At 43.9% G+C, this 11,048-nt stretch overlaps 1 protein-coding gene across 1 annotated transcript in view; it reads left to right on the forward strand.

Annotated features, from left to right (window-relative positions):
• The window catches only part of TMEM35A (transmembrane protein 35A), a 56,988-nt gene extending 51,458 nt beyond the window's left edge, over window positions 1-5,530 (forward strand). The window contains exon 2 of the mRNA XM_086964634.1: window positions 3,813-5,530. Within this exon, the coding sequence (XP_086820760.1) occupies window positions 3,813-4,193 (381 nt within the window). The 3' untranslated portion in view covers window positions 4,194-5,530. The remainder of the gene's footprint in view (window positions 1-3,812) is intronic.
• Window positions 5,531-11,048: the final 5,518 nt, after the last annotated feature.

Below are 11,048 nucleotides of genomic sequence, written 5' to 3' on the forward strand. Positions count from 1 at the left end.
AGGAGAAAAAATATAGGAAAACAGTGAATATGAGAAAGAGCAGAAATTAATAACAAAACTCTAAGCGTGAGATAAAGAGACAGAAAGTGTACGTGATGGAAGAAAGAGGCATATGGTGGGATCAAGACAAGGCAGCCTCGGTATTCATGAGATAAAGAGACAGGAAGTGTAGGGTGGTGGAAGAAAGAGGCGTGAGGTGGAATGAAAGCTAGGGAACCCCAGCATTCGGCAGGGCCAGCAACGGGTCTTTAAGAAAACCTTGTTATGCATTTTAAAAAAGGAGCGTTCTATGCTATGTGAGTAGTAAATAGATAATTTGCTCGTGGTTGTAAAATAATTGCCTGCAACTAAAAATAAACAAGCACTGAAAATGCAATAGGTCTCGCCTTTGATTAAGTTAAAGCCATTTGCTTTGCTAATGGTACTGTATAGCAAAGCAAATGGCTTTAACTTAATGAAAAGCAGGACCTATTGCATTTTTAATGCTTGTTTAAATTTGCATTACTCACAGTATAAAATAGGTTGCCGAAAAATGTGCGCATACATTTAGGTAAAAGATAAAAAAGTGTTTTCAAAGTGTAGATTTTAGCAATATGGAGATTATACCCAATGGAAACAGTTTTACGACAGTCTACTAAAACCACGGTCTCCACAGCTAATCTTTGAACACCCCTACAATACCTCTCAAAAAGAATAAATCTTTATCTTCCGAAAGCTTACAATGTCTCCAGCAATTAACGCAAGATCAACCGGCTCCCAGGCAGCCTTTATATTGACAGATTAACGAACTGTACAGATCTACATTTCTTTTCAGGCAGCTGGCATCCTGGTAAGAAGGCTTGTTTCTTGTTTGTGTTTTCCACCTCCCTCAGGATCACAGCACACGAGACCTTCCACTTCCGCCGAGGCATTTAAAATGTAACATTGGCCTTTTAGCACACAGGCTACAATTACAGACCAATGGCATATGTTGAAATCTCCAACACGGGCAACGAACACTAGGGTTGATTGACGGACAGTCCGTGAACATTACGGACCAGTGACACCCTAGGGCCTAGGCGTAGCAGGTAGAGCTGCAACACTCAAACTGCCTGCCTGGGCCAATAATTAGGAGCACGTGCTGGAAAACAACAAGCCACCATACGTGTGGGGCTGTGTTCCGGATGCTTTTCTTTTCACATAGACTAATGCCAGATCCACTTAGCCCAGAGAAGCCGGGTCAATCGTGTATTTACTGCAAAAACTATCTAAAGCAGTTTACTATTGACACATAGTTACTAGCCTGAAAAACCTCAGCCATTGTGGCCGGCTTAGTCAGTGAGCAACTGATAATGATAATTGTGGCTGGGTAAGCTGAAGTGCACTGTCTGCCTGATATGAATGAAGCACACTTTACAATGTTGATCCCAGGAGCTATAAAAAGCGTGACTAATGCCATCTAGTGCAGTGAGAAGGACAACAGCACAAAATGTGTTAGTCTACCCTCTGATGTGCTGTATTCGGCAGGGCTGGCAAAGGTAAATATGTCTATGATGTAATTTGGAAAACTTTGTTATTGCATGTTTCTCCTTTACATTTGTATGTTATATATGTCTCCCCTCTCCCCAATCCTCTTCCACTGCTCCGCTGAATCCCCAGGATCAGCTCAACATGCACAGTGGAGCCATGAACAACATTGCTTGACTTCTCTCAAGCCCCCTTCCATTAGCTGAGGAAAAAAATATACCTAGGGTTGTATTATACATAGCGCCCTAGGGGCAGAATAGACGTTTGCACCTGCTGTTTGAGCCCCCAAAGCATTTTGGTATTACAGAAAGGGTTTCAGGTGCTTATGCATCCCCTTCTTTAATATGAGCTGCACAGGCTCTTAAATCTGCACCAGTGCAATCAGGTGGGAGTATGACCTTGTGAGGGCCGGACTGGCCGTAGTGGGCAACGGGCGTTTTCCCAGTGGGCTGGAAGGGTGGGTGCCGGTTTTGGAACAGTGGGGGCTGTTTTTTTGTTAATGGGGGGTCGGTTCTGCAGCAGTGCTGCAATATCGGGCCCCTGTAACAAAAGCAGCAGCAGCGCTTCCCACCAGCACCCCCATAACTGCCCCCCATCTCTCTCTGGGCCGAGCCAACTTCATTGCCAGGGCTGGCTTGTGTTCTTAATCCGGCCCTGCACGAGCACATGGCCCCATGCAAATTAGGGAATTCTTTTGCTCACAACATGTCATAGACGTGGGGGCAGTGATAAAGAAGCCATCAGGAGTCACACTGATTGTGTGTCACATTTGAGGTGGCACGCGGTCAGATCACCCCCTAAATTCTTTTCTTTGGAGGGAAGCATGGTGTGGGGGGGGGGGGAGGGGTTCTAAAAGACCTTTGTGTAAGCCGTTCACCCTCAGGTGGGTGCAATTATACAATGGAGTCTCCTGTGAGGGGATCCGTACCTCTATTAAATGGGAGGCTGGCAAAGATAAATCTGCAGTTTTAAACTCGACGTCGTTTGATGTGCTCTCCTCAGGAAAGAGATGTGATCAGTACAATTTTGGGCGTAACACAAAAAGAAATACAAAGCACTTTGCGACTACAACCACTAGATGGCGAAACATGCACAGTTTGAATATAGAAGAGTCTACAAAACTATTCTTACAGGTAAGTAATATTTTCGTTTTACATCTGGAAACTTCTGTTAGTTACACACAGGTATGAGCCTTGTGTTAATTTAAAATTAGCATAACAGGCAACAGTCTTTATGGAATTTCTATGCTTCCAAATATACAAATAATATAATTTCCCCCTCTTTATTGGCCATCTTACTTGCATTCACTTTGTCTCTGCAACTTGTCCTTATATGTGTTGTACATCATTTTGGCAACAGGATTGTGGGTATGTCAGGCTACTGAAGATTTGGGCAAAGATTCCGAGTTTGTTGGACTCCATTTTCTTTATTGCACCAGATGAATAACGATACCCTGGTGTACGTTTTTTTATCAGGTGAGATAAATAGCACCTATAGCTAGTTTCTGAGGAATAAAATGCAGATGTTGGTGTATACCGCACCGGAATCTTCATGGTATGGTAATTACTGTACTCTTTTCCCGTGCTAAATTCTGGCATGCTGAAATTTAACAAAGCGTGAGTTTTTTAATGCACCGGGTAAGTATCAGATGCAGGATACACCACCCAACTGGTAATTCCGACTCCTGCACAAACAGGGGTATACGCAGGTGTCAGAAAACAGCGACCCATTCTTAATCGGGGCCTTAGTGTCTTGTAGTTGGTGATTTCACTTAAAGCAGGACTGCCAACATGAGAAGAGCAGATCACAAAATACATTAACTTTTGCAACCTACACAGCTCACAGCTCTCTGTTTCATATATGACATAGACCGTGTCTGACGGAGAGACCTGTGTGGTACTCGTTTTACCATATCACTTCCTACTTTATACAATTTCCCTGCAGAGTAAAGATACGCGAAGTCCACTGCTACCAGTGTTACACTCTAGTGCAACATTCTGATATTCTTCAGTGCTTGATATGTTTTTTTTCCTTCAATGTGGCGGGTTTTGTTTCTTAAAATGGGAACATACAGATAGTTGGACAATATCAATGAATGCTCCAACACAGAGGTCTAGGTGGTGATAAACATTTGTTCCATTATATGGTTACGAGTGGAAAAACAGGCAATTTATACGTTGTCTTTCCCACAGTGTATCACTCATGTGCCTCAAGATATTCTTTGGTAAAGAGCAGTATGGCCACAGTCAATGTTCTCTCTGAATGTGACTTCTCAACTGAATTTCTTTTTTTCTGTTTAATTCCAGAAACGTGCCTACAAGACCTATGTTAAAGCCCTGCCCATGCTGAAGAAGATGGGAATCAACTCTATTCTCCTCAGAAAGATAATTGGCTCACTGGAGGTGGCTTGTGGCATTGTCATGACTCTAGTTCCTGGTCGCCCAAAGGATGTGGCCAATTTCATCCTCCTTCTCCTTGTACTGGCAGTACTATTCTTCCATCAACTGGTTGGTGACCCCCTCAAGCGCTATGCCCATGCCTTAGTGTTTGGCATCTTGCTTACCTGTCGACTACTAATTGCTCGTCAGCCCGATGAGCGACCCAAGAAGAAAAGTATCACACCTGAGAAGGAGGATCAAATTCCACAGAAGGGTGGATCTGAAAAAGGGAAGATGAAAGTCTCCTAGTTTCCCTTTGCAACGGCAGAGGACATTCCAGGCACCCGTCTTTGAAAGAACATGACTTTTTTGTTGCTTTTCAGACTGTACTATTTAGTTTTTGTTTACAAAATGTGATAGTATGTTTCTCAGTGTCCTAATTTTGCTCCCTAACTCCTAAATATCAGGGTATCGTTGCTTATAAAACACGATCAAAAGTATTGTTAGCACACGTGGGGATTGGTTGATTTCTGATAAATCAGTCTTAACATTTTACTTGTCACAAGTACTTGTTGGTGTAGAATAAGTAAAAAAACATTGGAGATCTGCCTCTTCTTTCCAGAGATTTGCTCCATTTTCAATCTTTCCATTACTGAACCTGAATTGAACCTGGCACCAAAGAGTATGTGGCAGCTTCTGAAGGATTTTCAGCACATGTATACTGTGAACATTTAGTTCTAAATCTGAGTTGGGGGAATTGTGAATACAAGTTAAGGGTAAAAAAAAATATTATGAAAATATTGGCACTTTGTCAAGACACAGCATCAGCCAGAGCATTACGGGTACTTAAATCGGTCTGCCTTTACATATGCGCATTTAGGAATATTTATGGAGTGGCTTGTAGTTGTTAGAGCCACTTTCTCTTAAACTTGACAGTATTATTGGTGTTACTTTGGGAAATACTGTAAAATGAGTTACCCAAGTTAATAGTGCTTATTTTGTGAATAAACTGCTGTCACATTCAGAATGATGAGTAAGCTGTCAAGGTGAGTTCTCAAGGAAACTAAAGTTTGGAATTGAATTTAGCTTCACTTCAGTGCCATAGAAGCAGTACATATCACAAGGAAGAAACATCACTACACTTGAAGACCTCGTACAACCGGTGTTTCTGGTCCATGATTCAAGGCAGTGTAATATCACTGGAAGATAAACGTTTTTCCCATTCAGAAACGGTAATTTGGGAGACTTCAGAATGACACTAAACATGTCATGGGATGCTCATTCAAATAATAAAGACTAGTTAGTGTTAATCAATGCCGAACATTCACTGCCTATGGTAACTTGGTGAAATCTTCTTCAATACTAGTGTGATTGGTAAACTTTTGATTTGGGTTAAAATGGTAATGGGAGGTTGAAGAGAATGGAACTTTGCTCATGAACAATAGTGTCACTTGTTTGTCAATGATTTTATAAGTGATACCTGTAAACAAAAACAAAGAGGTTTTCTGTGTTCGTGCTAAGCTGTGGTTTTTGTTAGGTCTGGTTTTTATTTGCAACTGGGTGATTTAATATTTTATTTCTTTCTGGTACTGATTGGACATTTATTTTTTGTAATTTCCACTCAAAATAAATCTTTTTGAAATGTTTTGGCGTCTTTGGTATACCTGACAGGTGGTCCCTCTACCGCTGTGCAGTACGCAATAGCATTTAAGAAAGAATGGTGGAGATGGACATAGATTCCCATCTGCTGGATCCTCCCCAGATCACCATTGGGAGTCAAATCCTTATTTTGTATCTGGTTATTAGCGGTTTCTAGTGCCCCCAGCCTTCAGCTAGAAAACAGCTCACAACATGAAGCACTGACCACACACACACATCATAAGTGGTACAGTACACTGTAACGTTCAGTCAAAGATACCCACAAAAGCTGAATATTATCCACTACCATTTGAAACCACTAAAAAACAGACTGAGGTCGATAATGAATCCTCAAGACAAGGGCCTGAATGTACTTGAATGCTGAAAGCGATGCAAGCCGACCATAATGACAGAATACACGCAACACAGATCTTTTTAAAATAACAAAACATTTCCTCTGGTATCCAAGACCATAAGGCCCTGCTATATCCAACAACTAATGCTGCATCAGAACTACGTACAAGGCAGTGATGGAGAGGATTTCCAAAGAACCCCATCCAGCTCTTGGTAGAGAGCCACAGCAGTCACACCATCAATCGAATACCACATGGATCTTCTTCCCTTAGCTGAGTACTTAGCTGGCCTCTGGGTGTAAAAAGGTCAGTCAGAACACATGGTATTCTTGCATAGCAGTTACAGTAGGTGGGTGGAACTTCACTGAATGACTTATGTGAGGGAGTGCCGAGTGACTAGGGAGTGCAGAGTGCCAGTGACTGCAGAGTGCTAGGGAGTGCAGAGTTACTGCAGAGTGCTAGGGAGTGCAGAGTGACTGCAGAGTTCTAGGGAGATATAGGAAGTGCAGAGTGACTAGGAAGTGCAGAGTGACTAGGCAGTGCAGAGTGCTAGGGAGTGCAGAGTGACTAGGGAGTGCAGAGTGACTAGGGAGTGCAGGGTGACTAGGGAGTGCAGAGTGACTAGGGAGTGCAGAGTGCTAGGGAGTGCAGAGTCCTAGGGAGTGCAGAGTGACTAGGGAGTGCAGAGTGACTAGGGAGTGCAGAGTGACTGGAGAGTGCTAGGGAGTGCAGAGTGACTAGGGAGTGCAGAGTGACTAGGGAGTGCTGAGTGACTGCAGAGTGTTAGGGAGTGCTAGGTAGTGCTAGGGAGTGCCGTGTGACTGCAGAGTGCTAGGGAGTGCAGAGTGACTAGGGAGTGACTAGGGAGTGCAGAGTGCTAGGGAGTGGCAGGGAGTGCAGAGTGCTAGGGAGTGCAGAGTTACTGCAGAGTGCTAGGGAGTGCAGAGTGACTAGGGAGTGCAGAGTGCTAGGGAGTGCAGAGTGCTAGGGAGTGCAGAGTGACTAGGGAGTGCAGAGTGACTGCAGAGTTCTAGGGAGAGATAGGGAGTGCAGAGTGACTAGGGAGTGCAGAGTGACTAGGGAGTGCAGAGTGACTAGGGAGTGCAGAGTGCTATGGAGTGCAGAGTGACTAGGGAGTGCTAGGGAGTGCAGAGTGACTAGGGAGTGCAGAGTGACTAGGGAGTGCTAGAGAGTGCAGAGTGACTGCAGAGTTCTAGGGAGAGATAGGGAGTGCAGAATGACTAGGGAGTGCAGAGTGACTATGTAGTGCAGTGTAGCGATAAGTGAATTAAAATTGACTACCAGGGGGAAATTATGTTTAATCAGTATCCTATGGTGTCAAAGGTTAAAAAGTTCAAGGGCGCTCTCGATAGATGTGCTTGCTTGCCCTTGCTATCCAAGACTCACCCTAGCAATACAGAGAAAGAACATTTCCTTTCTCTCATCCTTCATAAAAACAGCAGCTGAAATGTGGTTACAAGCAAAGACGACCTTACAATTTCTCTCCTGTAGGAAGAAGGGAGAAAAGTAGCAGTAGGCGTCTGTGTTATTACTATGTTTTGAACAAGCATTGTCCACTGTAAAAAGAGACCAAGAGCCAAGCATTAACTAACCACTCCTCGCTCAATAAGCACAATTTATAAGAAAGGTATATAAGATACTAGTGTAGGAGCAGGGTTACAAGCATGGACTGATTACTGGAGAGATGCTTAAACATGGAGTTCTGACTTCAGACCTAATGGCACGATAAACTAAGTGAGGAAGCTCTACATAACTTGGCATATAGTTATAGACTAATACAACTATGCTGCTTGAAAGCTAGTTTTAGCTAAAGTAGGGTTTAGACTAACTGATTAGGGAAATGTGAGGCAATGTGATTGGGGCTTATTTAACCTTTCCCCTAATACGTATAATAAATGGTGATCTGTTCCTAATATCTACAATCGTTCTAATGTACAATATTTGCAGACAGCTTATCATAAATAATCATATACAAACAAAGTACCTTAAATCCTGGTTTGCGGAGTATTGCGAGGATCCGCGTCAAAGATGTGTCACGCAGCTAAAATGATGCATAGGTTTTTAGGTGCGGCAAGACTGTGGTTCAAGGTCCTGCATCGTCACAGAGGATCCTGGCAATGAGGGCTTGTGATGCAAACTCCAGCATCAAGGATGCGTTGCGCTGTCGGGGCAATGCGTCAGCTCGAAGGAACTGCGAGGCAGTGATGGGGAGTCCACCATTGTCGTCTAGGCTGATGGCGATAAGGGATGCTCGGGCCTGTGCCGAGGTTGCATCTCGCAGTGGCGGTTCTGAAGAGACAACGGGCTATGATGCAATGCGGGTGTTTGCAGCGGTTCCGATCCACGCAGCATCAGCAATCCACCGGTTCTGCTCGGGCTTGTAATGCACTGCAGAGGAGATGCTTTAGTTCTGCTGGATCCGCGGAGGCTGCAGAGCACCTTAAGCCCACTTCCAAGGGTCCAGGACTGGGCTGGCACCACTTGGCAGGGTAGACTCACAGATGGGAGAGTCCAGGTGCAAGGTTTTTGGAAGCCTTTTGTGTCCCTGAGGCTTCAGATCAGGAGGCCAGCAAACTAGCTCTTCAAGTCACTTTGGGGTTCAAGAGATACAGCCGTCTTCTGAATCGTTTTGTCCACCATAAGCATGGAAGGGTATGCTCAGATGTGAGTCCCTTGCTCACTCCACCATCAGGATTCAAGCAAGCCGGGCCGAAGACGGCTGTAATGCCAGAAACCGGTCCCCGGAAGCTTGTTTCCTTTCCAGTAAAAGAATTGGCTTGTTAGTTTGGTCTGCCCTGTTCCCATGATGCACTGGGCCAGGGACAGACTAATTTGCATGTAGCCAGGTTCTGAGCTGGGTTGGTGCAGTGAGCTAAAAAACGGTGATGGGTCAAGCCCTGATCTGTTGACTGGTAGGAGTATTCTGCTTAATTCAGAGACTCTGTCCATCAACACCCCCTTTTCTGAATCGTTTTTGTCCACCATAAGCGTGGAAGGGTATGCTCAGATGTGAGTCCCTTGCTCCCTGCACCATCAGGATTCAAGCAAGCCGGGCCGAAGACGGCTGTAATGCCAGAAACCGGTCCCCGGAAGCTTGTTTCCTTTCCAGTAAAAGAATTGGCTTGGTAGTTTGGTCTGCCCTGTTCCCATGATCTACTGGGCCAGGGACAGACTAATTTGCATGTAGCCAGGTTTTGAGCTGAGATGTGCAGTGAGCTAAAAAACGGTGATGGGTCAAGCCCTGATCTTTTGACTGGGTAGGAGTGTTCTGCTTAATTCAGAGACTCTGTCCATCACCACCCCCTTTTCTGAATTGTTTTGTCCACCATAAGCGTGGAAGGGTATGCTCAGATGTGAGTCCCTTGCTCACTGCACCATCAGGATTCAAGCAAGCCGGGCCGAAGACGGCTGTAATGCCAGAAACCGGTCCCCGGAAGCTTGTTTCCTTTCCAGTAAAAGAATTGGCTTGGTAGTTTGGTCTGCCCTGTTCCCATGATGCACTGGGCCAGGGACAGACTAATTTGCATGTAGCCAGGTTCTGAGCTGGGATGGTGCAGTGAACTAAAAAACGGTGATGGATCAAGCCCTGATCTGTTGACTGGGTAGGAGTGTTCTGCTTAATTCAGAGACTCTGTCCATCACCACCCCCTTTTCTGAATAACTTTCCAAAAGTGGCATTTTCAACATTGTAATTTATAATTTGACTTCACCATAAGTGAGAATTTTTCATTACAATTCCAAAGACACCAAACTTGAGCTAGGTACCTAGTCCCATTTAGAAATTACACTGTAAATGTAATAAGGTAACTCCAATGCTATCCCATGGGAGAGACAGGCCTTGCAAAAGTCGATAACGGATTTAAGAGTTTTTCACTACCAAGATATGTATTACTTAAAATTACATGTCCTACATTTTAAATACATTGCACCGTGCCCTCTGGGCTGTCCTGGGCCCACTTATTTTTTTATTGCAAAGGAGTCCACAAACTACAAAAGCAATAAATAGTAGTGCATAGCTAAATGAAATCCTGTTCAGGGTAGAGAAAAATACAGATCATCTGTTAACCTTCATTCAACTGTGAAAGCTAAATAATAAAGTAATGAGAATGAGACAGTCACTTCCATTGGTGATGGTGCCAAATCTGCAGCGGTGCCAGTCATTGAAAGTATTTTTGCAATGCTGTGCACCGCTACACATTTCATTCCCTCACTGACTGTGTTACAAGAGGTTGTGTAAGAAATACAGAAAGGGCATGGTGTTTTGCCTGCCGTAGGCCGAGATATGAAACTAACAGGCAATATTAATACTGTAGCTGGAGTAGTTCTATATAATAGTAAAAGCATTGCAGCTCTTTTGACCATATACCAAAGCTACACTGCAACTGAACAGTCAGAAAGAAGTGGAGTTACTGAAGACTACCTGTTGAGTTTATGCATTCATGGGGAATGACATTCAGGCTACAATACTACAAAAATCTCAATTAAAACCCAAATTTGAGGTTAATAAAACTTGAAAGAAAGAAAACAGGTTACGTAGCGATCCAAAGGGATGGATGTCAAAAACTAAAACATAGAAAGGAAATAAGGGCTCCAAAGAGATATCAATCCTCTGATGAGCTTTGGTCTCCTTTATTCTAATTTTGTTCTGTCTTTTAATCCTCATTTGCCTCTTAAAAGAAAAAAAGCACCATTCCACCTACACCAGTAAAATGGAGAGTACCATGCCCTTCTGTACATTTGTGCTGGAAAAGGGGAGAGGAGAGAGAAGACACTTGCTTCAGATCTTTGCCGCCCTGGTTTAAAAAGAAGCCCGTCTTCCACCTCAACTTTGTCGCTGACACTCCTCTGCAATCCCCCATGCGCCGAAGCACAGATTAGGAAGCAGGAAAGGAGAGAGAAACCAGACCGGCCGTACCAGGCAGATATGGCAGAATCACTGGATATCAGCATTCGTTTGTTGCTCACACCACTCAAAAACGGGAGACCAAAAGTTATGCTTTTTAAAAACCTTCATGTCTAGACTGGCCATATATTTAATAGAGGACACCCAATCAAGAAACCTGGGAGGGGATGCAGATATCCACTGCTTACATATTTCTCTGTATGCTAGTAGCATAGAGTAAAAAAAAACTGCCTAGCCTTGTTCTCTGTG

This window comes from Lissotriton vulgaris, chromosome 4_1 (genome assembly GCF_964263255.1).
Source record: "Lissotriton vulgaris chromosome 4_1, aLisVul1.2, whole genome shotgun sequence".
NCBI lineage: Eukaryota > Metazoa > Chordata > Amphibia > Caudata > Salamandridae > Lissotriton > Lissotriton vulgaris.